Source organism: Neltuma alba, unplaced genomic scaffold (genome assembly GCF_004799145.2).
Source record: "Neltuma alba isolate B1F8T4 unplaced genomic scaffold, ASM479914v2 tig00006916_pilon, whole genome shotgun sequence".
In the NCBI taxonomy this organism is placed as follows: Eukaryota; Viridiplantae; Streptophyta; class Magnoliopsida; order Fabales; family Fabaceae; genus Neltuma; species Neltuma alba.
Window position 1 is genome coordinate 1 of NW_021634618.1, and position 27,301 is coordinate 27,301.

General features: G+C 36.4%; 3 protein-coding genes and 1 pseudogene across 4 annotated transcripts; 2 read left to right on the top strand and 2 right to left on the bottom strand.

The window, feature by feature from the left end:
* Positions 1–86: 86 nt before the first annotated feature.
* Positions 87–4,887, bottom strand: LOC114751423 (ERAD-associated E3 ubiquitin-protein ligase component HRD3A-like; annotated as a pseudogene).
* Positions 4,888–6,514: 1,627 nt separating this feature from the next.
* On the top strand, positions 6,515–18,334 carry LOC114751427 (RNA helicase aquarius). Its single transcript, XM_028940104.1, has 14 exons — positions 6,515–7,182; positions 7,608–7,697; positions 8,572–8,634; positions 9,471–9,557; positions 9,697–9,837; positions 9,948–10,105; positions 10,431–10,665; positions 10,799–10,909; positions 11,451–12,509; positions 12,628–12,891; positions 13,178–13,363; positions 14,746–15,900; positions 17,150–17,488; positions 17,660–18,334. The coding sequence occupies exons 1-14, from the start codon at positions 6,784–6,786 to the stop codon at positions 17,990–17,992; spliced, it is 4,620 nt and encodes a 1,539-aa protein (XP_028795937.1). The 5' UTR covers positions 6,515–6,783; the 3' UTR covers positions 17,993–18,334.
* Positions 18,335–19,616: 1,282 nt separating this feature from the next.
* Positions 19,617–24,017, top strand: LOC114751431 (Down syndrome critical region protein 3 homolog). Of its 2 annotated transcripts, none has more exons than XR_003740748.1 (11): positions 19,617–19,736; positions 19,816–19,908; positions 20,048–20,112; positions 20,817–20,871; positions 21,452–21,538; positions 21,727–21,811; positions 21,911–22,006; positions 22,505–22,689; positions 22,779–22,823; positions 23,362–23,461; positions 23,612–24,017. XR_003740748.1 is itself a non-coding variant. In XM_028940106.1 (11 exons), the coding sequence occupies exons 1-11, from the start codon at positions 19,686–19,688 to the stop codon at positions 23,654–23,656; spliced, it is 951 nt and encodes a 316-aa protein (XP_028795939.1). In that variant the 5' UTR covers positions 19,617–19,685; the 3' UTR covers positions 23,657–24,017. The 2 variants fall into 2 exon arrangements, 1 of the variants encoding a protein (XP_028795939.1); XM_028940106.1 differs by having other exon boundaries at positions 22,779–22,867.
* A 734-nt stretch (positions 24,018–24,751) lies between these two features.
* On the bottom strand, positions 24,752–27,240 carry LOC114751426 (aldose 1-epimerase-like). The gene is made up of 5 exons (XM_028940103.1): positions 27,017–27,240; positions 26,869–26,918; positions 26,446–26,572; positions 25,617–25,721; positions 24,752–25,512 (listed from the first exon to the last, which is right to left on the bottom strand). The coding sequence occupies exons 1-5, from the start codon at positions 27,129–27,131 to the stop codon at positions 24,890–24,892; spliced, it is 1,020 nt and encodes a 339-aa protein (XP_028795936.1). The 5' UTR covers positions 27,132–27,240; the 3' UTR covers positions 24,752–24,889.
* Between the last annotated feature and the right edge of the window lie 61 nt (positions 27,241–27,301).

The window sequence follows — 27,301 nt, forward strand, 5'->3', positions numbered from 1 at the left end:
TCACATCCTGTACACAAAATATTGGCCTTTTATAAACAGCACCTGCAAAAATGCCTCATATTTTCTTGAGGCTAATAATAGTAACATTAATTAATGGGTGCCAGCACACCACGCTCATTAGGGTGTTGCTGATTCACTTCTCCAGCTACGCCATCAAACTGCCTTCGTTGCCTCTCACGGAGATATAACACAGTCAAAAGACATGCCAACAGAGTGAGAATTGTTGCATTCCCCTCTTCCAAAAGCACATTTTCTATCCATGCTTCCAATTTTGGGAAGATTTCTGGCAAAGAATCAATTATTTGAACCTGAATATAAACAAAGGACATGTCATAAGGATCTAGGCTGCGAAAAATGAGAAGTTTGATCTGATACATATAAAAGCATTAACAGGCTAGTTGGCCACAGAATGTAGTGTTGATTCATCCCCTACAAAATTCCCATCAAATCATGCAATCTGCCAAAATTAGGTTAGAAGTTGGGAGTTCAGTAGGGGGTTGGAGTTGTCACCCTCGGCTAATATGCACCATACCCACCATATCCGAATCATTCTACCCTGATATTACTGTAAAATTCATTGGAATGGGGAAAATGCAGTGGCCTACATAGACGGAGACTCATCTAACATATCCATCATCATTTAAATAAATGTAAAAAGCTCGAAGAACCATTACTAAGATGCAAGGGCAACTACAATGATAGATTAGCATAGTTACTCCCCATTTAAAAATTATAACAGGCAATAAGCTAGCAAGACAGTATGCGTTAATAACAAAACTCACCAAGAAACTGTCACCATGATTCATACGTATCCACAAACTAGAAAGTGCAAGGGTGACAGGCAGCTTTGCAGCAGGATCATGTTCTAGAGCTTCATCATAGTAACGCTTGGCAAGAGATGAGATCTAATGGAAGCCCTTGGCCATGCTCATGCATGTACCCTAGATTGAACATGGCTTGTGCGTTGGCTTGCGATTTGGCATGCATATAAGCCTCAGCGGCTCGCTCATAATCCCTGACAGTGCCCTGAAGGGAAAATAGAGATGCAAGAAAAAAATGAAGGAAAGTTTTTTTTTTTTTTTTTGGGGGGGGGGGGGAGTACTATTAACTTGGCAAAAGCAAATTGTTGTAAGCATCAAGATGCCTAAACACATACCCGACCATAGTAATACGCATCTCCAATCAGCAAAGCAGCATGTTCATTTCCCTGCTCAGAAGCCTGCCACCATAAAGAATGAGCACGCTGATGCCTCTCTGCATCTGTACAAAACCCAGATTCACCAATGCAAATGCTACGATCCCCATATTTGTCCAGAATCCAAGCAGCATTACTTTGTGCTACCTCATAGCCCATCTCAGCCATTCTTGAATACAACATAAATGCCTTTCCAACATCACCTTTCAAGTATGACTCTAGCGCCCATCTGGACAAAGAACTCCAAGGACCCCTCTCTGCAACTAGTTTGTATAGCATAGTAGCCTAAGAACAAAAAAAAACTAAAACCATAAGCTGGTGCCCTTACTGGGTGGGGTAATTCAAGAAACAAAAGCAAGAATGCAAATCAAAAGTTTATTGCAGGCTCCTATTCACAAATCTAGTCTCCTTAATAACTATCTTACAAATACTGCAATAAGTACATATATCACATATGGTATTAAGCTAATCGCGGTTGTGTTAGAGAACGCAAGCGATGAAACGCCATGTGAGTTCTCTCACAGCCAGATATACAAGCAATGCAACCATCAGGGCAAGGGCTTGTTTGGTTTTGATATTTTTTTAAAATTACTTTTCAAAATAGTTTTGTGATAATTTCAAATTAATATAAGAACTGGAAGTAGTAATTTAATAACATTACTTGTAAGCACAAATACAACCTTTCAAGTTTCAATCGTGCAGATATGTTAATGTAATAAATAAGAGGGTTTAGTTACGAGTTAGTGGCGGTGGGGTTAAGCAGAAAAGGTTACCGTTAGTAGCTAAGGGCTATAAATAGGTGGCTTAAGACTAACTGTAAAGAAGCATGTGAGATTAATGAATTGAGTTCTGTTACCCCCCCCTTCTTCTCCTCCGCTCTTCCCTTCCCTTCCCATCATTACTATTCATCGCATGCCATGTGTTTGGTAGCAAATTTCAACATTGAGTGCATCAGCAGCAAAGCATATGCTAAATGTATGATAATAGATTTCGTACCTTCTTCTTGACAAATAGGTTGTGACAACAGATTTGTTATGTTCTAGTTTTTTTCTGATAAGGTAGTATACTTAATTGAATTATGCCTAACTAGGGAGACTCACCATTTAATATGTCCCTCATTTAAAAAAAAAAAAAATCATATTTCAAGTTAACTTGAGAGACATTTTGCCATAATGACATTTTTCTTGTTACATTGTTGTCCCAACTCCTACAGACAATCCAAAGTTATTAATGACCAGCATGATTTAAGGGAAATAATTGGCATATTGCATGATCGCAGCAAAGAGAAAATTAAAGATAAATTGATGAAACTATAATAATTATACAAACATGGAAGAATCAGTAAATCATATGAAATAAAACAAATATTGGGCAGGGAAACTATGAAGCACTCGGATAGATTAAAGAAGTAAATAACTAACTTACCAGTGGAATATTCTTCTTGAGCACAACACCGGTATGGAACATCCTTGCCAGCTGGTAGAATGCCTTTGGCTGGCCATTGTTAGCAGCTAGAGTAAAGTAGTTGTATGCCACCATCACATTTCTTTTTACCCCCATTCCTTTAAGAAACATGACACCAAGGTTATAGTGCCCACCAACATCTTCATTCTCAGCGGCCTTTTCAAAATATTCTTTTGCCTGTCATTTACACAGCAAACTGTTAAATAAACCATAGCTGTAGATATGTTACCCGAAAAGAATTTCATAAAAAAAACATAACTGTGCATAAGGGTGAAACAATGCTAAGGACAAGAAGCAAAGCTGATAGAACAGTTACCAACAAATGTCATTCATGTACTTCTCCGTTTTCTAAAACCCAACTCTTGGCCACTATCAAAGACATGCCATATTCAACCCTAATTTCTGTTACCAGCTTAAGAAGTAACTATATTAAGGATACCTCTCAGGTTTCAAGGATTTCTAACATTAAAGAAGAAACCAAATTTACAAAAGTGAAAGACTTTAGGATAACAAGCATAGCCACTAAGAAGAAGCAATGAAGGAGAAGGGATATAGTGTAAATATAAGTGATAAGTTAGAAGTATGCAGCAACAGAGAAAAGAATGTGATTTAGTCAGAGAAAATTAAATTGACGGAAATCAGCCAGTATGAGTTCAGATATGGCAAGTTACAGAGACCAAGGCAAATAAAGATATCATCTACCAATCAAAATACAGAGTCAGAGAGAAAATATAATCTCACTTTTGAGTAATTCTTCTCCACTCCATAGCCTTTTACATAGAAATACCCCATACCATTATAAGCAGAATATAATTGTTGTTTTGATGCAAGTGTAAACCATTCCATAGCTTTAGTGTAATTTCTTTCAACACCTGCTCCCGGGCATAAATCTCTCCAAGAAGTTCCATTGACCTCGGCTCCCCCTTATCTACGGCCTTTGAGAACCATGACAATGCCTTAGCATGATCACGCCTTAATCCTCTCAACCCAAAGTAGTAAAATAGGCCAATCCTGTACATGGCAGCAGCATTCCCTCTCTCTGCTTGATATTCCAATATCTGAAAGTCATCATCATCCTCCCCTCTTGATTTTCTCAGAGCTTCTTTGTTCTCCTCGGCTCCGTTATGGATCCTAACTTGATCAATCACTGGGGAATCTTTTGAAATTAGAAAACTATTTACAGCTGCTTCAGCTAATTCAGCGTAAAGCTTAACTGCATTTTCAGACATCTGCCCAAACAAAACATTTCATTAAACAGCGAGAACGAGGCAAACGAGATAGGTGAAAGAGGTTCCATTAAGAGTTAATAGTTGTAAATAAAAAAGCTACCCGATGTCCTTAAACAATTTACCCGACTAACATCTTTACTTGTCCTAATGATTTCGTGTTACTAATTTTCTATAGCGAATAGGACTTCTCCCAGGAAAAAAAAATAAAAATTCCTTTCTCTCAACAGCAACCAAAATACCAGGACTTTATTATCAAATAAAATGCAATGCAGTCTCAATAGTTTTCGATGTTTTACTTAAAAGAACTGAGTAACTAGGAAAATAAGCAGAATTTTTTTTTTTTGGGGGTGGTAGTAAATTGCTCACATCTTGGCGTGTATATGCAAAAGCCAAAGCCATTTTGGACTGCATATTACCACCCTCGGCAGCAAAGTGATGATGAAGAAACGCCTTTGCTTTGCTCCTCTCTTTCATAATGCCCATCCCATGCAGAAACCCTAGCACTGACTGCGCGGCCGGATATCCCGACTCACACGCCGCTTCAATCTCTCCAGTAGCATCCTCCATCATCGTCACCTCTCCTGAGCTAACCGCCGACATAATCTTTCCAATGCCGGAGTAGTAAAGCGCCGCCGACTCTGTACCCGGTTCGGCGGTAGTGGCATCTGAATCTGGCTCGAAGATTGGGCGCCATGACCCCGGGTCGAGCTCCTCGTCGGACTTGTGGGTGTCTGAATCACCGAAGTTGTCCCACTCGGCGTCGGAGTCAGGATCGGAGGGACTGTCGGATGAGGTGAGGCCCTCTTTGACGGAGTCCTGAGAGAGAAGAAGAACGACGGAGCGGGCGATGAGAAAATGAGGAAAGAGAGAAAAAATGAGGAGAGAGAGGAAAAATTTGCAGGCTGGTGATCGTCTACGCATTGTTTGGTTGAGAGAACGAGGAACAGAGAATTCACTGAGTGTCGGAGCGGCCGTGCTTCCTTCGCCGCGAAAATTTCTGAAAAAACTTGGTTGGAGGGCCGTTGGGAAAGTCAACTGTGTTGGCCTAACCAATGAGAACCGTTGGTCAAAAGAAAAAGTGAAAACCCATGGAAAATCTCCTTCCAAGCGGAAGATTTTTTTCTCCCCTACGAAAAACGAGATTTTCTGATATCCAGTCCAATCCGAATCCAAATTCTTAATTTAAATTTTTTTTTTTATAAATATAAAATTTCAATCCAATTTTAATATATTTTATCTCTTATAATCATTTATTTTTAAAATAGTTCTTATGATAATAATTGTTATACCCAGTATACTTGATTGGAAATAATATTTTTTAAAAAATATATTTATTATAAATAATTAACTTAACTATTTTTTTAATATCTTTAAATTAGTCAGTTACTTTTTAGGACCAAAGTTTTTTAATCTATCCAAATTAGTCAACTAATTCTTATATTAATAATATGATGTAGTATTAATAAAAGAATGTTGGGTTTAAATTACTTAGAGTGAGTTTGGTATGAGGGATTGGAAAGAAAGAGAGGATTTTGCTTCCCTTTCCTTGTTTGGCAATCCAAAATTTGTAGGAGGAAAGGGAAAATTTCATAAAGTTTGCACTCCCCTTCCCCTCCAAAATTAAAAAGATTTAGATAGAAAAAGTATATTTTTTTAATTGTCTTACCTAAATTGTTCATGACCTTTTTTAATATTTTCATCCTGCTTTTTTGCATTTCTTTCTCTTCTCACTCAGTTTGTACATAGTTATATATTTATATGCATTCATGTAATTATCAAATTTCTTAAAAAATATTTTTTCAATTAAAAATTATCAATGGAAATTTTTATTGAACATTATGAAAGTTGGAATATAAAAACAATTTAAATAGAAAAAGCATAAAATCATCCTTATAAAAATATTTTTCCTCTTTTCTTTTTCTAAGCCAAATAAGATAATAATAAAATCTATCCTTTCCCCTTCTCTCTAATCAATTCAAATCAGATAATTTTATAATCTCTCCCCTCCCTTTCTTTTCATTGAGCCAAACAGACCCTTAATTACAGTATAAATAAATTAATTTTTAATTATACTATCTCCTGTTCTTAATATAAGACTTTGTTTGACTTTTATTTTAGTACTAATTATAAGATCCCAATCCACTTTGTCTCTCATATTTATGCATTTTTTTCTAAAATATTTCCTTTAATAAGGGTAGTTCTAACCAATAAACTTGATTAGTAAGGATATTTTAGGAAAGACAATACATATTTATTACAAATAACTAACTTAACTTACTTTTTTAATCTCTTAAAATTAGTCAACTAGTTCTTATAATCAGGACTGAAGGTAGTATCTTAAAATTTTCTGCTTTCTTTTGGCCAAATAATTTTTTGTTAGTTTTAATTATTTTTAATCGTATGGCTTATGAGCAAGAATTTAGGCTTTAATTAAAAAACAGCTCCAAGTGAAAACTGACGGTCAGGTTTCTTGAGGGGATGGATGGTTAAGATTGTCCCATTTAAAACGACGTCGGCTAGGCACATCGGCCGTCGGATTGGATCAAATGAACCGCGAGCCACAATTACTGCTGGGGGGCTTGAAGAGTGAATCGCTTTGGCCTTTGGCAACTTCCAACTGAGGTTTGTTACCGTTCAATCCCTAGTAGTGCATCGCGGGACAACGAGAACAATGCAAGGCGGCTACTTCTGCCCTGCCTCCTTTCCATCGTCGGTTGAAGATAACAGCTTACTGTTATAAGTGCAAGCTTTTCTTGGGTTTCCTATTCTTTCAACCCTGAGTTACGAAGCTCGATTCTACTAGTCCACTACTCGCCAGAAAGCTTATAATCTCAGTATTGTAATCGGAGTCCACCGCCTTTTCTCTTCAAGTTTGAAACTTCTTGTGGTTTCACAATGACGCGGGTGTACGGAACCGGAGTATTCGACTTTCGTCGTCATAGGGTGGCTGAGTACCCGGTAGCTGAGAAAGTGGAGGCCAAGCCTGGGGCTACGCTTCCAAGCACTATTACTCTTTCGGAGATTCAACGTGATCGACTTACTAAGATTGCTGAGGCTAATTGGTTGATAACAGGTGACCCTGCTCGTCCCAAGAACCTTTTTGATCCGGAATTGGTTAAGAAAATTTATGAGACAGAGTTGCTGGTTAAGGAGGGTCATAAACCCGTCCCACTACAAAGGGTTATGATTCTAGAGGTTAGTCAGTATTTGGAGAATTATTTGTGGCCAAATTTCGATCCAGAGACTGCCACTTTCGAGCACGTTATGTCCATGATGCTCATGGTGAATGAGAAGGTATTTTGCTTCTTCCATAGCTTTTATTCGGGTTAATGTAGAATGTTAACTCCTTATGATGAACTATCATACAACGTAGGCTGCTAAAGGTAGCAAAGCACTTACTAATTACTTGCTAATGTCATAACGACAGCGGAACCGAATCATTAACTAAGTAATTATAGTGGAATATGGATTGAATGACGAATTTTTAGTACAAGTATTTATAGGACGAGGACCAAATCACATTGGGGAATGTTTCTCCTGATGTTCGGCCAACAGGGGAAGAAAGAAAATAAAGGGAATAAATTTTAAAAACCTTAACCGCTGTACGTCAGTGCTTCATAATTATGAAGTTAATTGTTTGCAACTTAGAATTAATTTGAAAATCTCTAGGAGAAAAATAAGGTCTCCATAACTAATAAAAATGCTTGCACCACTTGCAGTTCCGAGAGAATGTTGCAGCTTGGGTGTGCTTCTATGATCGCAAAGATATTTTCAAAGGATTTCTTGAGAAGGTTCTTAGGCTGAAGGAGGTCTGTATCCATATTTCCCTCTGGTATAGTGGTATTATCATTGTAAGATTTAGTCATGCATTATAAAGAAGTGCAACTTTCAATTGTATGTTCTGGTTTGAGTGGGTTGCAAATGTACAGTACTGCTTGCTAATCACCACAATCTGGCAAATCCCCATCAGCGTTGACATCTTTTTTGTTTTGTCTTCTTACACTGCATATCTTGGTGAAATATTTTCTGACTTAGGTGCATTAGTCTCATACATGATGATTTAGAATGGCATCTTTTGTTAAGGTCGTCCATAATGTGTGATTATTCAAATTTCTCTTCCCATTTTCTTTTATCAATTTGAAGTTTAGTAATTGGCCTGCTAAAAACTAAGGTTGCCATCTTTGTTTTGTGCTTTATGGTTGACCTATTAAAAAACTTGGTGTAGAGTTTTATCACTGAATTCACACCCATGAAAGAGAGCCTAGAGATTCAAACACTTACGAAAAGAAAAAGGTACCACTTCTACAGGAGAAGTGAGTTCAAGGATCTGAAACACATGCAATTCTATAATCAGTCTGTGTGGAGTGGACTGTTCGCCCAATACGATTGATAATTCCTATTCCCTTATCTGCTACTTATTCTAATCTTTCTAAAATCAAGGGGCAGAGATCATAGCTCCTAAGTGGCCGTTTGGTATTCTTTTCCCTTGGTTTTGCAATGTATATGTGTCCTTGTAATAATCATCCGATGGTTTTTGTTTAATCTCTTTTTGTTGTTGTTTGTGCTATGTTTAAGAATATTTCCTTGGCTTGGACTGTGAAATGTTTTTTCTTTGGCACTTGATGGCACCATTTGATATTTAGAGAAATTATACTGGATCTAACATTTCAAATTTAACTGCAGGGAAGAGAACTATGCATAGCAGAGAAGACCAATTACTTAGTTTTCATGATAAACCTCTTTCAGGTATGCTGGCTAGGTTCTTCTTCCTTTTGTTAGGTCATATTCAAAACATTTTATTTTATTTATTTGTGTGTTGTTACCAATAACTTAACAAACATGCTTGTTAATACTGCTAATGCATCTTTGTATTAGTGGTGTGCTGTTTTCATTATCTAAGGTTGGTTTCTTCACTACTTAGGGACTATTGTACTTTAGCATAATCCTACTTTCAGCTGTATCTTGACGTTATGAAAACAGTTTGGGAACAGATATGCTATTTTCATTTTTTGGGCCAAAGCTTTGTTGTTCTTATAGAATACGGTCTGCATCTAGTTCAGATCCTGAAATGAATATTATCAATTCAGTCCCTGCTCTTTGCATTGATTTTTAAACAGGTCCCTAAACTAATTTTTTGCTCCTGAGACACTCCCTACATGTTCCAGCGTTTTTAGGGTTCAGCACTAGAGTTATAGAACATTTTTTTCATAAAAATGCTCTTCAAGTTACCCATCATCCAATATGGCATTGATTTAATGCTGATGAGGCTAACTATTGCCTTGAGTGGCAGGTATTTCTTTCGGTGTGTTTATTTTTTCCCTAAAAATTTTAAAACATTTAAGGTAAATTTCATAATTTTGTAAATTGAAAACTGAAATCAATGATATATATTATTTTGTTTATTTGTATTCATGGAGTTTTGACTTCTCTGTTTCTAGTTTTCATCAGCAGTAAGCTTGACAATCAGAATAATAATTTCCGTATTTCCAATCCCTTTACTATTTATGCCAAAATCATCCTAACAAAACTGTTGCCAAAGCTTCCCTGAACATTGCGGCTTAGCCATTAACTTTGGATTGCAGAGTTTGGAAGATGAGATTGTCAGCATGACAGTCTTGAGATTAGCAAGCTTGAAATCCTGGTACTGCTTATCTTATGGTCGTTTTCAGGTAAGATGAGACAAAAGTGTATTTTTATGGTGTTGCAATGTTACTGTCTTTTCCCAATTATTGTTTTCGGTGGAGAGTTGTGAATATGATTGTATACTTGCTAATTGCATTCTTGGGGAATTGAACTTCACTTGTGTAGACAGAGCTTTGCCTGAATCCAAGTCTGATCAAGAAGTGGAAAAGGATGGTAAGGAAGGAACCTCTGAAAGAAGGGAATTCTGATCCCTCGGCTACCCTTGAAGTGACATTCTTGAGAAATCTCATTGAAGAATTTTTGGAGGTTGGATCTTGTCAAGAATTTGAATCACAGATACAATTTGTCTTTTATTTCAGTACATTGAAAATTAGGTATAAATTCCTTCCTTTTTTTTTTTTTTTTCCTTTTTTCAGATACTGGGGTCCCAGGTTTTTCCACAAAGACAGTTAGCTGGTGACAATGAAGTCATTGATACTATGAATTTGGAGTCGGTTGATGATGCTTGTGTATTGTATTGTGAGAGGTTTATAGAATTTCTTATTGACCTCTTGAGTCAATTGCCTACAAGGAGGTATGCTAATATGCTTGTTTCCTTCCTCTGAAGAATCAAATTGTCTTGTTCATATAATATTATGTTATTCTGATTACTTAATTTTAAATTTATCATTTGGAAGGGGATATCATTTTTATGAAATTGATTTCGTAGTTAAAATCTCTTTGTTGTTTTGTCTTCCTTGCAACTATGGTTTGATGGAGGATGGACTCCACCCCATAAAGATAGGAGGCATCCTTCTATTTCTTTTGCAATGTTATTTTTATCATTTCATCTATGCTGTAATATTTATTTCCATTTTTCCTTTAACATCAGTTCGTTCTACCTCTTGCTTCTGCTCTAGGTACTTAAGACCTATTGTGGCTGATGTGGCTGTTGTGGCCAAATGCCATTTGAGCGCACTCTATAGGCATGCAAAGGGCAAACTTTTTGCCCAGTTGGTTGACTTATTACAATTCTATGAAGGATTTGAAATAAATGATCATACAGGAACACAGTTAACAGATCATGAGGTTCTTGAATCTCATTACAGTCATCTCCAATCATTTCAGCTGCTTGCATTTAAAAGGGTTGAGAAGGTATGCGTTGAAAGTAGCTTAGTCTGAATTCAGAATTAAAAAAAAAAAAAATTCTATGCTTGTGTGATTGAATTCAAATTTTGTTCTATTCTTCATACTGTAATATCTGTTTCATTTGTTGTGGTGGTTGCAGCTGCGAGAACTTGCATTGAGTAACATTGGTTCGATTCACAAGCGTGCAGATCTATCTAAGAAACTATCTGTTCTTTCTCCTGAGGAGTTAAGGCACTTGGTTTGCTGCAAGGTGTGTGGATAATGGTCGAAAATTTTTAAAATGTTTATAATCTTCGTATTCATGACATTTGATCTTTTGGCATCCCCTATGATATATGTGGAATTTTAGAGCTGAACTGATTGTTGCTATATTTATGTGTCTATCTATTATTATGACTCTATTTTATCTTCCTTCTGGCCTTGATCAACTGCATTAAAATTGGGCTGATTTGGATTTTGGACACATTGTATTTCTGCTATGAATAAGTGATACATGTTATGTAGTTTTTATGCTGGAACATGAAACATGAACCTTCAGTTTTTGGTACATCTTTATTTTTGTATGAAAGCTTCAATTCTGTTGTAGTGTTTGGTCCTGGCATCAGGAAGGGGGGAAGTTATCATTGAGCGGTGTATTTAAGATTTTAAGGCCGTTTTGTGAGTTCTGCCAGAGTTCTAACTAGTTCATGCGGACTGGTTTCGTCAATCCATTTATTATTGGCCAAAGAAAGATCCATTTGTTAAATTCAATACATCATATTTATGATCTTGACAGTTGCCTCTTTATGCAGCTTAAATTGGTTTCCCAAGAAGATCCCTGGTCAGAGAGGGTTGATTTTCTTATTGAAGTGATGGTGTCGTTCTTTGAGAAACAACAGTCACAAAAAGAAGCCATCAATTCTCTTCCGTTATATCCAAATGAGATGATTATGTGGGATGAAAGTGTTGTACCAAGCATAAATTACACTGGTGAAGGTTGTTTGGCGCTGCCAAAGCTTAACTTACAGTTCTTAACACTCCATGATTATCTCCTTCGAAATTTTAATCTTTTTAGACTGGAATCAACATATGAAATACGTGAGGATATACAAGAAGCCGTTCCACATCTTCTTGCATATATTAATAACGAGGGAGAAACTGCTTTCCGTGGTTGGTCAAGAATGGCTGTACCAATCAAAGAGTTCAAGGTCACTGAGGTAAAGCAACCTAATATAGGAGAAGTCAAGCCAGCTTCCGTGACAGCAGAAGTTACTTATAGCATTTCCAGTTATAGGGCACAGATAAGATCAGAATGGGATGCTCTCAAAGAACATGATGTTATGTTTTTACTTTCTATTCGCCCATCATTTGAGCCTCTTACTGCAGAAGAAGAAGTTAAAGCTACTGTGCCACAGAGGCTTGGCCTTCAGTATGTTCGAGGATGTGAAATTATTGAGATTCGTGATGAGGAGGGAACTCTTATGAATGATTTCACTGGAAAGATTAAGCGTGATGAGTGGAAGCCACCAAAGGGGGAATTGAGAACCATAACTGTGGCTTTGGATACTGCACAATACTACATGGATGTCAACAACATTGCAGAGAATGGTACAGAAGATGTTTACGGTACATTTAATATACTGATGAGGAGGAAGCCCAAAGAAAACAATTTCAAAGCCATCTTGGACTCAATAAGAGATCTGATGAATGAGTACTGTATTGTTCCTAAGTGGTTAGAAAACATATTTCTTGGTTATGGGGATCCTTCAGCAGCACAGTGGACTAATATGCCTGATCTGTTGGAGACAGTAGATTTCAAAGATACTTTTCTGGATGCTGATCACTTGATAGAAAGTTTTTCAGATTATGAGGTTGGTGTGGTTTGTATTTGACATTTATACGAATTCATTCTTGAATGGTGTGATTTAAATTTTCTTCGAATTATATATCAAATCAGGCACACGACTTAGTTCTTCCTTGGTACTGCAGGTTTCTTTTGTCAATCCTGATGCCACAGAGAATTTGAATCCAAAGCCTCCTTTTCAGATCAGACTTCCTCGAACTCTAAAAGGAAACAGTGGCGCCCTTCCAGGAAATATAGTGTCTACCGCTGATGTAAAGAATGATGGCAATAAGCTTGATGCTAATCATTTGAAAGAAAAATTAATCGTGGAGACATATACTCCTCCTGATCCAGGCCCTTATCCCCAAGATCAGCCAAAACAGAATTCAGTTAGATTCACACCCACACAGGTTCTGTCAAGTCGTCTTCTCAATTATACAATATCACTTTTCATGAGCAAAAACATATTCTTATTTATCTTTCTCCTGATGTGTGATGGTTATCTTGTATCAAAAACATGTTTAACAATCTATATTGGATTCAATACGCCTGCAGCTGGCACAGAAACCTTTAATTTGCGAATATGGTGTATTCATTTCTATGTCAATTATATAATTTTCAGCAATCCAGCATGACCATAGCCCACATTTAAATGCTTGTTGTATTGAATGTAATGTAAACATTCCTATTGAGCAGATTGGTGCGATTATCTCTGGCATTCAACCTGGCTTAACAATGGTCGTGGGTCCACCTGGTACTGGAAAGACTGATACAGCTGTGCAAATTCTAAATGTCCTATATCATAATTGTCCTTCACAAAGAACCTTAATAATTACTCATTCAAATCAGGCTTTGAATGACCTGTTTGAAAAGATAATGCAGGTAAAATTTTATTTCTTCTTTATACGTACATCTAATTTGTGTTTTACGAATCTGTATTTCTATCCAGCCGTTGATATGGTAGTTCTAACCTTGTAAAATTAACTTATCACAGAGATTGGGCAACTCCTCTACGCTAATTTTCAAGGCCTTTTGTTTCTTCTTTTGTTCTTTATTTTGAGTTGAGGATGTCACTTTGTGCTTTTTCCTCCTTCTAGTACATTTTTTCCTTGATAAAAAATCTTAGAGCATGTTTGGATCACAGTTACAAATGCCAAAAGCTCATTGGAAATGGTGAAACTGAGGTTGCAAACTGAGTTGGATAAAAACTGTTATTTGGCTAGGCTAACTTTTCCAGCCAACTTCTGGTCTTCAACTTTAGTTGGATTCAACGGAGAAAAATCTGACTTTTCAAACTGCAGTTTCAAACGATGATTATTAAAAATGAGCATCCCAGATTTACCCTCATATTTTCCCCTCTGTGTCATCTCCTTTGTTAGCATAATGAGTTTTTATTCAGACCAAATGAATTTTAATTTATATTCATGTTTGTCCATTATGTATATTTAATTAATTATCTACAATGTGTTTTCAAATTTTTCCTCTTAACAAATATTTTTATTTTATAATTTCACAAATAAACTATTTATATTTTATCATAATAATTTTACATATTTTTAAAACTATTATCACATTGAAGACATAAAATTTCAAATACTATTATTCAATAAAATCTATGCCGTTTTCAGTCATTTTACAACTAAACTAACTTTTTTATTAATCATCCAAACAACTTTAAACTTTTTCAACTGACTTTTTAAAAACACTTATCCAAAGATATCTTAACTGACTTTTACTCTAATTTCAGTTACAAAAGTCAAACAATTTTGCCCAATGCCAATCCAAACATACCCTTAATATGCTGTGCATTTTTCTTGCTCAATGCTGTTGAACTTTTTAGAGTTGCTGAAGAAAACTTATTGAGTTTTAAGGAGATGGTTGTCAGGTTTTTCAATTAAATTATGGCACACGAGTGACTTTTTGAAGAATTCAACTGCTTGAGTTAGAATTAGTGTCCCCATCTTATGTTTTTATTGAAAAGCTTTATAGTAAACACTTAATGAGTTTTATCTGGGATCTTTGTAATGCTAGGAAATACAAAATAATTGTGGATTTGTTTTAGGCGTCGTTGTTTTTGGTCTTCCAAGAAGTATTGCTTTGATGTATTGATTTTTTTTTTTTTTTTTCCCTCTCTTAAAAATGTGGACTAATACTATTGAGAGGTGTTAAAGTGTGCAAAGTCTGGAAGCCTGTGGGTTTTACTTATTGCCTTCTGTTCATAAGTTTATTTATCTATTTACTTTTTACTTTGGTATTTGATTTAGAGGGATGTGCCCGCACGTTATCTTCTTAGACTTGGTCAAGGAGAACAAGAGCTAGCAACTGATCTTGATTTTAGCCGGCAAGGCCGTGTTAATGCAATGCTTGTCAGACGGTTGGAGTTGCTGAGTGAAGTGGAGAAGTTGGCAAGGTCTCTTCAATTGCCAGAGGATGTAGGTTATACTTGTGAAACTGCAGGTTACTTTTGGTTGATTCATGTATATTCACGCTGGGAGCAATTTCTTGCTGCCTGTTCTCAGAACAAAGATAAACCTACCTTTGTTCAAGATCGCTTCCCCTTCAAAGAATTCTTTTCTGACACGCCACATCCAGTATTTACTGGTGAATCTTTTGAGAGGGACTTAAGGGCTGCTAAGGGGTGCTTTCGGCATCTGAAAACTATGTTCCAAGAACTTGAAGAGTGTCGAGCATTTGAACTGCTAAAGTCAACAGCAGATAGGGCCAACTACTTAATGACCAAGCAGGCTAAGATTGTTGCCATGACTTGTACTCATGCAGCTCTAAAGAGGAAAGATTTCCTTCAGTTAGGTTTTAAGTATGACAACCTGTTAATGGAGGAAAGTGCCCAAATTTTAGAGATTGAGACTTTTATTCCAATGTTACTCCAGAGACAGGAAGATGGTCATGCACGTCTTAAACGCTGCATCTTGATTGGTGATCATCACCAGTTGCCTCCTGTTGTGAAGAATATGGCTTTCCAAAAGTATAGCCACATGGATCAAAGTTTATTTACAAGATTTGTCCGTTTGGGAATTCCTTACATAGAGCTAAATGCCCAGGGAAGAGCCAGGCCAAGTATAGCTGAACTTTACAATTGGAGATACAGAGAGTTGGGAGACCTTCCTTCTGTGAAGGAGGAAGCGATATTCCATAGGGCAAACGCTGGATTTTCCTATGACTATCAGTTAGTGGATGTTCCAGATTACCTGGGTAAGGGTGAGACCACGCCTTCTCCTTGGTTCTACCAAAATGAGGGGGAAGCTGAATATGTTGTCAGTGTCTACATATACATGCGTTTATTAGGATATCCAGCAAATAAGATATCAATTTTGACTACATACAATGGTCAGAAACTTCTCATCCGTGATGTAGTAAAAAGAAGATGTGTTCCATATGACTTCATCGGTCCTCCTAGTAAGGTATGCTACTTAGTCCTTTTTTCATCACTTCATATCAAACTGTGTCAGTTTGAGTTTAGTTTCTTTGACACTGATGGCTTCAATTGTGAGTTCCTAATTTCTGAAGATGACTTAATTTGCCTGGACAGTCAGAAGTCACTTGGACAAATTCTAGTGTTGTGTGTCAGACTGATGGAGATCAACCAGATAATGAGGAAAATACAGAAAACCTAATAACAATGAAAATACAGAGGAAACCTCTTTAAGAGTCCAACTGCAATAGCAAGATCACAAAATAGCAAGTTACAAACAGGAAAATATGCAGAAAAATAAATGACAATGCTCGGCCTTCAGAATCTAACCCCTACCAAAATCATTTTATGTTTTTGTATGCCCTTCTCCCACTCTTGTTTCATTCTTTACAAGCCTTCTAACCCACCAATCCAAAAGTAGCTTGGGTCTTGCCCAACTCTACCTCAAACCGAAAAATCATTAATGGAAGTCCTCTGTTTTCTTGCATTGGTTATTGGTAATTCTGGTCATCCAACTAATATGGAAGATGACATCATTATGAACACCATGATTCCCGTCTTTTCAACCAGTTCCTTCTTGCTTTTGGCTTTATATTCAAGAAGCGAGTATATTGAAAACTTCTGTTGTATCTTGATGATCTTGACAGAGACGTTCAGGGGATTGAAGATGTCTGAATGACGTCACTTTTACTCAATATAAGTGCAATACATAAATAGATAATGGGCAAACAGAACAGCCAATGTGTCTTGAGTTTTAGGAAATGACAGTCTGGTTTAAATTACAAGATAATTATAAAGATCAAGAAATATTCCAAACTTTGTGAGTATAAAAAATGGATACATCAGCTGAATAATAAACTAAATTAAAGAAAGATTTGTGTTATTAGACTGTGAAATGCGTTGAATAACTTAATTATTTTAATGAAATGGAAGAATATTTATAGGGGCCATGACACCAAATTTGTTGCTAGAATCTTGTAATACTGGTAGAGAAAACAGACTATGTTAAAATAGGAGATAATAGGAAAATCAAATAACAAAAAAATTAGGAGGATAAGAATCTGGGATGGTAATAATATAGTCAGCACATGTTGAGTAAGGGAACTTAAAATCTGGTTTAGTTATTATGAAAGTTGTCTACTCTTGTTGCTGTTGATTTTGTAAGGGAATCCTGTTGCTTTGATTGTATATGTTAAGAATTGACCTTATCTTCGGTTTTTCCTCATTACTGCCTTCAGATCGCTACTGTTGATAAGTTTCAAGGTCAGCAAAATGATTTTATATTGCTGTCTCTTGTACGTACTCGATTTGTTGGTCACCTGCGAGATGTAAGAAGATTGGTGGTTGCCATGTCTCGTGCTCGACTTGGTTTATATGTGTTTTGCCGCCGTTCTCTCTTTGAACAATGCTATGAGCTGCAGCCTACATTTCAGCTTCTGCTCAAGAGACCTGATAGACTTGCCCTGAATTTGAATGAGATTGCATCATATACTGAACGGCATGTTGAAGATACTGGACCTATTCATCTCGTCAGTGGCATTGATGAGATGAGTAGTATTATACAAGAACTATACCAGGTGTGCCTCATCTCATATTTACCATATCGTCTCTTTTGTTTTGTAGCTTCTGGTAATTTTGGTTCATCCTGAAAGGATTCCTCATCTCCTGCTTGAGGACTCTGATAAATTCTTCAATTCAGAACAAAAATTTCTGAAGTTATCATTTTTTTCAATTTTCTTTCATTTCAGGCACAGATGTTGAGACATCAGTATGAGCAAAATAATTTTCACTTTAGTCACGCAGCACCTTCCATGGATACAAACGAAGTGAAACATGAGGACCAGAATTCGAATGGCCATGCAGAGGAGAATAGGCCACTTGAAAATAACACCGAAGATGTTTCAATGACTGATGGCCATGCAGCTGAAGATATACAACTTGAAAGTAACACAAAAGATGCTCCAATGAGTGATAGACAAGTAACTGAAAGTGCACCGCCTGAAAGCAACCCGGAGGATGCTAATATGGTCGATGGCGATGCTAGTACAGCGGATGGAGCAGCTTCGATCCTTGACAGTTAGGCTGGGAATCACCTATTGTTGAAGGAGGGATCGCAGTAATTGTCTAGCTGCCTAAAATAGTTTTGCTCCATAAGTTTGAAACCAAGTTTTCCAAGCACCATCGGAGCCCTCCTTTAACAATACAAGGGAACTTCTGGGTGTCGTCTGTGACGGGCAGGATATCATACTCATCCATCCGCAAACGAATGTGCCACCCATTATGTAACACAAATGTCATGTTTGTATGTAGATTTTGAGGCTGATATTAGCAACCTAGATGTTTTTTTAGCTTCCTGAGAAAATCGATTTAGTAACAATTTAAATTGCATCCAATGCATGAAGGTTGCAAGTTACAAAGATCAAGTGGCTTCCGCAGGACCAAATTACACAGAAGCAGTATGTTTTACTGCTACAAGGGAATATGCAGACAAGGTGTTTAACAAGTATGCTTAACGACAGGTGGTGGCTGTGGGAGAGAATTGCCTGGGGCCAATAACATGCTTTATCTTATCAGGTGGATTGTAAAACGTATGAACAACTAAATTTTTGAACGTAATATAAATTAAAAAGTCTCAATTAATAATTTATGAAAAAAAATGTAATTTGAAAGACATCATTTTTTCACCTCAATTAAAGAGATTAATTTTTTTTGTTGGTATGATGTCAATAATTTCATCTTATGACAAGGAATTAGGAAAGAATAGAGCATGATATCAAAAATTATTGACAATATAAAAATTCCCTTCAATGTTACCATCATTTTTACGATGTTAAGCAAATATTATTATTGTAATAAATTAAAAAAATCTCAAGATTTCAGTTTCTTGTAGTCAGTTAAATAATGGTTAATGTCATGTCGAAGTATTTTTTTTGTGTACATCTGACACCAAGGCAATAAAAATATTTTAGAATACTGGATACACCTAAAAAATATTTTAGAGTATTTGATGCACTTAAAAAAATACTTTGAGGTGCAATTTATTCAAAACGTCAACTCACGATTTATAAGTTAATTAAATTATTGGAAATAAAAATAAAAATCATTAGATGTTACATGATATTATAGGGTTTATAACATGAATTAAAAAATTTCTAAAATTTATTCATGTTCGTAGCATCAAAGTCCCATTTTTCATGGAAAAATTATATTAGGTCCCACCTAAAAAAAATTAAATATAATTTTTTTTTTAAAATCATCAAATTAATTTAAAATCTCAAAGGATCTTAATGTAAGAAATTCTATCTGTTTAATTTCTAAATTGTCATCTTTTTTTTTTTAAGTATGCATTATCAACTTAGAAGGCAGTTGTTGACAATTTAAAGTGTAATGGATAATCACTGTTACGACAGGTATTAACAACCTATGTATTAAATCGTTGTGATACGTTGAGAAAATGTAATGTTAATATTTATCATGATAGTTATTAATCATTATATTTTAAATTGTTAATTATTGCTTTTTAAGTTGTCAATAAAATGTATACTTAAAAAAATAAAAATAATTTATTAATTGAACAAATAGAATTGCTCCGGATTTCATAGTAATTTGATGATTTCAACCAATTCTCATTTAATTCTCTTAGTTAGCACCTTGACGCACATTTCCCTTTCTTTTGGGTTATTTCTGTGAGGCTTTCAGCACAAGTAGTAGCGGGCAATTGGCGCTGCATTTTGATCGGGGATTGCCGGGGCTAAGTTATCCGTCGTCGTTGCTATGTCAGTTGAGCTCAAACTCTCACGTTCCAATCGTATCTATCGTCCTTCGGTAAAACTCAGACCTCGTTTTCGCTCGTTCTCTCTCTACTAGCAGACCCGAAAGCGTTCTTCTTAATTGGAACTTTCAGGAAACTCTGGATGGAAAAATCATCGTAAAGACTGAGTCTCCAATTTCCCACAATGGAGTTCGTGTTACTATCAAAGGATCCGTCAACTTGCAGGTGCTAACTGAATCCTTTGTTTCGTTTGGTTGCTCAGAAATAACAAGAAAAGTGAAGCTAAGAAGATATTGATCGTCTGGCATTCTGTTCTTATTGTTGTTAAATTTTAAATGGCTTGGGCGCCGTGCTGTTTTTGAAGGTTCGCGGAGGATCAGCAGGGGTTATTGAGTCGTACTATGGAGTTATTAAGCCAATCCCCATTGTGTAAGTATTAGTGTATTACTTATGGTCGAGTTCCTTCATGTAGAAACACAGTTGTGATTTAAAATTAAAAAATAAAAATATAATGGGTGAAGAAACTGTTTGAGATTTTAAATAAAGGTGCTATTCATTTCCATGGAGTTAAGTAGCTCTCTACTTGTAAATCCCAACTTGTTTAGTTTGATGTACTGAAAGATTTGTGAAAACAATCACTCTTGTTTTTTATGCTGGAAGATAGCTACCAAAGGATTTTTTTTTTTTTTTAAAATCATATTGGTTGAAAAAAAGACTTTGAAGAAGCTCTGAACCACTCAAAGCAGGAAAAACACTCCTGAAAGAGAAACTTTTGACCAAAATCTGCACCATATTTATAGAAACCATTTTCAATCTTTCGGTGAGGATCATACCTTCTATTTATTTTAATTTGCATTTCTGGAAAACCCATGGTATATTTAGCTTTTGATCTGCTGTTCCTGCCCATCGTTCACTTGTATATTTTGCATGAGAAGGGGAAACTTTCATGAATTTGAAACATAAAAAACCTTTTTCACGGTGAAGGGGGTAATTGTGTTTTCCAGCAACAATTTTATTCTGGACATTCCATTGCTAAGTTCAGACCTAGGACTAGTTCCTTCTTGCTGTTTTTGAAATTCTTTGAATCACATCAAAATAGGTAAAAATGATATTTATTTCTGGCCTGTAAACAGGAAGAGGACCGTTGAAGTTGGTTCTTCTGGAAAGATTGGTCCAGGTACAACGGAGGTAGTATACCAATGGTGTATAAGTGGAAATGTTTCAATTCAAAGCATATTTGTGTGCAATAGTAACTTGAGTAGAATTCTATTCTGGCATCCCTTCTTAATCTAAGTTGATGCTTTCATAGTTATTTTTATCTATCCATTTACTTTGTAGCCTTTCATGTAACCAATAAATTGTTGCTCTTTTCTCTCTTGATTTTGCCTTGACTCTTGATTGAAAGAATGGAATTAAATTGAACGATATTGTTTTATTAAAATCATTGGAATTTAGAAGTGTGAAATGTGGTGACATATTTGCATATGCTGCCTAGTTTTGCTAAACATGACTTACCATTGCACTAAATCAAGTGGGATCAATTTTTTTAATTGGCAACATCAGATGGTGTTCATAAGCGCACGCACAAGTTGCTTCCTTAAGTTGCAGTGTTTACTTTGTTTTATTCTGATACTTCAACAATCTAACTTTCAAGTGGATTCATCTGGGTTGAGGCATGCTACATATATAAAATATAATTTCACCTCGTTGTTTGACTTGTTCACTTATTTTGTTCTTACTGCGAATTTTGCAATCTTTAATTCGACAGATACCTTTCTCAGTGATTCTGAGACAGCCTGGCAAGGATTTAGAAAGATTCTATGAGACTTTCCATGGTTCAAATATCAATATTCAGGTAATTTTTATACAGGAGATGCTTTGTTGGTCAGTCATCTTTATAAGAGATTGTTAGTTGTCATTAGTTGTTTCTACTATTCTTTTATGCCTCTTTTTGATATGCTGCGGATATATTTCTCTACATCCTATTTTATATATAATATCCACATAATTTGAACTCATGGTGATTGATAGCATTTTTAATAGTATATGGTCGCTGCAGATATAACTCGTGGATACTTGCATAAAACTTTATCAGCCACAATGGAATTCATCGTTGAAAGTGATAAAGGTATCATTCTGTTCTGTACACTATTTTTTTTTTCCCAGGTAGATGATCTATGAATGATCAAGCTACAAATTACTATTCTTTTTGTCGTTACATTTTCAGTTGATCTGCTGCAACGTCCAATTTCTCCAGAAATGGTTATCTTCTACATTACCCAAGACACTCAAAGACATGCTCTCCTTCATGAATTAAAATCAGGTATGTTTGAAATTCTTTCCACACCCCCCCAAATTACAATCAAGTCCTAAGAAAGAAAAATAATTACTAAAAAGTTCCAATAATAACCTGAGCACTCTGTAATGACAAGTTCTAGAGTGGAGAATGACAACTTTGTGACTTGTTTTGTAATTTTTTTCCCTTCCTTAGGACTTATTGTAATTCTCTCCAAAAAAAAATTGTACCAAGCTTCATGACTTCTATTTTTGTTCATCCCATTTTTTTCTTTTATTCTTTTTTGGGGAATAAATGGCCTCTATTATTCATAGGTCAACTTTAAGATCTCTGAACTAGCGATTCTTATCTTCCATTGTAAAGTAAACCTTCTTGTAATGAAAGGATAGACTGGCTTACATAGAAAGTTTGTATGTACCGCACTTGAAGTTTTTATGCAATCTCTGATCTGACTTCTAGATTATTGCGATTTGCAAATATCAATTACAATGGTCTCATGGCTGATGCAAAGGTATTACTGCATAGGTGGGTTTCGGGTGACTGGGAAAGTCTGTACTCAGTGCTCTTTGTCGGATCCTATCAGTGGTGAACTAACAGTAGAAGCATCTGCGGTTCCAATTCATTCCATTGATCTTCACTTGTTTCGTGTTGAATCCATTCTTGTTGGGGAGAAAATTGCAACTGAAACCAGTCTGATTCAAACTACCCAGGCAAGCAACACTGAAAATGCACCAGAGTATTTCAAATTAAAAAGTATTTTAATCTCCTCTCGCTTTATGTTTTTCTTCTCATAAAGCAGATCGCAGATGGAGATGTATGCTGTAATTTGACTCTGCCTATCCATGTAATACTTCCCCGTCTTGTGACGTGTCCAACAATTTTAGCTGGGTTAGTCCTCCATCCTTCATTATGTTTCATGAATATTTTCCACATGAAATTACTTATGCTCTGCTTATTATCGGTTGCCAGTGCCAACACGACAATATGCTTCTGATGTAAAATGATCTTGTGAAGAGTGATACAGGCACAGTACAGTTAATTATAGAAGTAAAAAGAAAAGATTCCTTTTCTTTTCTCTCCCCATATAACTGTTATCTCCCCTGAGAAGATTACAAAATGCCAACATGATCAGCTTTACTTGATTCCAAGTCTGGACCACATGACATCAAACTTTGTTATTAATTAGGTTGTCATCTAAGCGGAGAGAAGTGTAATATACCCAACTAGTCACTAGAAACATATGGTACTAAGAAGGTCGTGATAATTTAAAAGGCGCATGCTTTCTGTGTCTATCCTCTCCTCGTGTGACATAGCATCTATCTAACATCACCAAGATGATCAACATAGAACGCCTCTCTAAGCTTGTTATTATTTTCATGCAGTCCATTCTCAATTGAGTTCAAAATTTCCGTTGTTATAAGCTTCAAGTCAGAGCTTTCTAAATCACAAGTAAAGGTTGATCCTAGAACTCCTAGACTGTGGGTAAGTGTAATCCCATTTTCTTCCAATGGAAGACAAATGTGTTATTCTTATTTTCAGCTCTCTCTCTCTCTCTCTCTCTCACCCACTCAGTAGGCACTAGGCAGTAACATGTTTGTCTTTCGGAATTTATTGATTTATTTGAACTTTCAGCTGGCAATGGAAACATTGCCACTTGAGTTGGTTCGGTCAAAGTGAAATAATCTGGAGGAAGCCCCAAGAGAGAGTAGCAGCAATTGAATATGGCCTGTATTTGTACCTATTCCAGCTTTGTTTTTGGCGCTCCGCCCATTTCTTATTCATTTGTGCATTAATATTTCAGATTATGCCTTTTCAGTGTTCTTGATGGGCAAATCCGTTAGCATACATTTATGTCTGGTTGGTACATTTCGGTTTATGTAGACTTTTCTTTGTACTTGGAAGCATTGATTAGATATTAAGACAAGAAAGAACGTTCAGGGTTTCGCACGAGATTCTGAAAACTGCCGATCACGATTAAGTACCGTTGTTCCAGAGAAATTCATGTAAATATATATATAAATAAAAATCTCAATTAAGCTTCACACTTGAAGCCAATATATATCTGGTTTGGTTATGTGGAAAAATAGGAATCCTATAGATGCAATTTTGTTTTTACGGACCAATTTCTCGGTTACATGTTTGTTGTGAATATTCCTTGCGTGTGCTAGGCGTGTCAGGGACCAATGGATCTCATTCTCAATGTCATCCTTGATTAAAAACTCTTTTTTTTTTAGAGGGGTCAATGTCTTAATTAATTATGGCACAAATAGTATGATAGATTAAGGGCAATGTTATAACTTTCAAAACTTCTTAATGTCGCTGTTGATTGAAAGTGCACATACTCTTATTGATGGGTGGATGTCGTTTTTCTGTTTTTCCGCCAACGGTGTGTCGTGACTAATTAGACAATGCATGGGTAGAAGTGTGAGTATAACAATCCTGCAATTAATGACATGATTCTTTTGACGGCAGCCAAGCCATAACTGATTCATTAACAGGAACAGTGACACACAGGGAGCGTTGTATGTTAGTACACCAATGGTGAACATGGATGGTCAACAGTCAGCAAGTAGTGCCATCGACAATAAAAATTTCCAAAATATAATGTTTTTCCATTTTATTTTATATTAGTTGATTTTAAATTTATTTTGTCATGTTTTTGTGTGTGGGGGAGAAACTTGTGCAAGATCCATGGTTAGCCAAGCACAAGCCTCAACATGCGCATACATGCTTTGATAAAATCATTGATAGAAACTAATGCCCTCATCAAACTCAGGTACAAACAGCACTAAAAGAACTTTTATTTAAACACAAAGCACGCAGTTATTATTCTGGGAGACACGGATATTTATGCTGAAAATCTTTTTAGGGGCACACCAGTTCTCCAGTGTCACTCCTAAAAGTACAACTTCACTCAACTGAAAATTCAAACAACATGGAATGTTGGTATTTTTGACCAGGTCGGACAACAACAGAAGGGAAATTTGGCTGGTTTATGGCATTAGGGAACCCCTGCGTCTCCAAGCACAGGCCTGAATGCTTTCCATAAACAGCACGTTGTTTACCAGAAACACCATTGACATAGTTTGCAGTGTAGAATTGCATGCCAGGGGCATTTGTCCACAGGTTCAAAACCCTTGAACTTGAGGGATCCTTCACTTTCGCAGCATGTTTTAAACCTTCCTTCTCATCCCCACCCCCAAGCACGTAATTGTGGTCATATCCTATTCCAACCTGATTAATGGTGTCGCCTATCCTCTTCTCAGATGTAAAATCAAATGGGGTACCCTTCACTGGCTTAATTTCACCAGTTGGTACAGTATTCTCATCCACAGGAGTGATATGATGAGCCCATATCTGAATTGAATGGTCAAGGATGTTCCCCGAGCTGTGGCCTGCCAAGTTCCAGTATGTATGCTGAGCTAAGTTCACTGGAGTGGGCTTGTCCTTTGGCACTCCTTCCATGTCAAGCCTTAGAGTTGTCTTAGAAGTGAGTGTGTAAGTTGCAGTAACAGTAAGGTCCCCAGGATAACCTTGTATTTAAAAAAAAAAAAAAAAGGGAGGAAAAATATATAACTGGGGAGATAGAAATCATAAAAGGAAGAGATTCAAGAGAACAAGGGGAGGGATGAGTTACCTTCCTCCCCATCATGGCTGTGATACTTGAAAGTGATCGAAGGGGTTTCACCTTTCCTATATTCAATAACCTCCCACACCTTCTTATCAAACCCCATGTTACCACCTAGAAACCAGAAGAGGTATGGGAGATCAGGATATGTGCAAAATCACACAAAAGACAATTATATATCATCATTGTAAGAGTACTCTGTTTAGAAATGAGCATCCTCACTTGGCAAAAGGTTACATTTCATGCTTCCGATTTTCATATTTAACTCAGAATCATATCAGTACTAGTATTTCAAGAAAAAAGTAATACTAATTTCAAAAAAAGAAAAAACAAATAAAAGGTTTATGCACAATCATTGTAAGGTGGTCATTCCTGAGTACATAAACAGCATGAAACTACTACTTCAGAACCATAATAAACTGTATCGTATGAGGAGATAAAGAAATGCCAGCATGTACACCAGATGAGACGACCAGAAAATAATGCACATATATAATCCTATGATACAATTAACTTAACATTCATGACACATCTGAACTTGCTTTAATTTAAATTATCAAAATCTAAGCTTTTGTGCAATAAGAAAAATGTTAGATTTAGAGACCAATAACCAAAGGTATGATCCTAATCCAGTGCACATAAGGTGGCAAATTTTTTTTATGCTTGTGAAACAAGATTTTTTTTCATTTCCAAAAGAGAAAGGCGAAAAAAGGAACTCCATCTTGCGGCGTCACCTTTTCTCAGTCACTCTGTCTATAGTTCCAAAACGTGATAATTTTAATTCCCTAAAAAATTTTGGAAAAGAATAGCACAGGCTAAACAGATGCCAAATTCTTACCATGTAGACTGTTTGGGGGCTTGTTGACAGGCAATGAGTATTGAACTCCGTCAAGTGTAAACTTCCCGTCTTTGATTCTGTTCGCAACCCGACCCACAATGCAGCCAAAGTAAGGAGCAAGACCTTTCTGAATGCATCATGAATTTATGAGGGGAGAAATGATCAGAATAGAAGGAAAACGTAATCGATTCGACTCAAGAAATTCTCCATCACAAGACAGAGAGTACAAACCAGACATGCGAGTCTATGAACCAATACTCCTTTTACTCCCGACCAATAAAATCATACATTTCCCATATAATTCCCAATGCCTATTAATCAGGTGAGCTAATCAGGCCAAAATCGGTCCACCCATTATGATCAGTGAAGATATGATCCCACGAAAAGTGAAATCAAACTAAATAAGGGTTTACACAATCTTACCAGATATGGATCCACAGAGTCGAACCCGAGAACAACGTCCGACAAGGTTCCTTCAAAATTCAAACAGAAGGATGCGTGAGGAACATGCATCCCAACACAAATTGAAAAAGGGAAAAAAAAAAAAACAGAGAGAGCGAGATTAAATCACCATCTTTGCCAGGGACCGACAAGGAAGTGATGGTGCAGCCGACATTGGTGACGAGGACATGCATGGTTCCATTGTTGAGCTCAAAGAGCTCTGGTTTTTGGTTCTGATCTGCCATTGACGAGCTGTGAGAGAGAATGGAAAAGGGCAGAACGATTTCATAAGATGTGAAGCCTCGAAGAAGAAACGGACGCTATCTATAATCGCTATCGCCGGTTATGCCTGCAGGGTGCCGACTGTTACTGATTCGTTTTTTTTGTTTTTTTGTTTCCAGAATTTTGACCTCAT

Bases quoted from the DNA above. Each gene is read 5' to 3' on its own strand.
- LOC114751427 (XM_028940104.1), top strand. From the start codon at position 6,784: ATGACGCGGGTGTACGGAACCGGAGTATTCGACTTTCGTCGTCATAGG. The intron at 10,666-10,798 runs GTATGCGTTGAA...TGGTGGTTGCAG, and splicing joins CATTTAAAAGGGTTGAGAAG to CTGCGAGAACTTGCATTGAG. The intron at 17,489-17,659 runs GTGTGCCTCATC...CTTTCATTTCAG, and splicing joins TTATACAAGAACTATACCAG to GCACAGATGTTGAGACATCA.
- LOC114751431 (XM_028940106.1), top strand. From the start codon at position 19,686: ATGTCAGTTGAGCTCAAACTCTCACGTTCCAATCGTATCTATCGTCCT. The intron at 20,872-21,451 runs GTAGTATACCAA...TTAATTCGACAG, and splicing joins TTGGTCCAGGTACAACGGAG to ATACCTTTCTCAGTGATTCT. The intron at 21,812-21,910 runs GTATCATTCTGT...TTACATTTTCAG, and splicing joins CATCGTTGAAAGTGATAAAG to TTGATCTGCTGCAACGTCCA.
- LOC114751426 (XM_028940103.1), bottom strand. From the start codon at position 27,131: ATGGCAGATCAGAACCAAAAACCAGAGCTCTTTGAGCTCAACAATGGA. The intron at 26,919-27,016 runs GTGATTTAATCT...TGAATTTTGAAG, and splicing joins GTCGGTCCCTGGCAAAGATG to GAACCTTGTCGGACGTTGTT. The intron at 25,513-25,616 runs GTAACTCATCCC...TTTAAATACAAG, and splicing joins CAGCCATGATGGGGAGGAAG to GTTATCCTGGGGACCTTACT.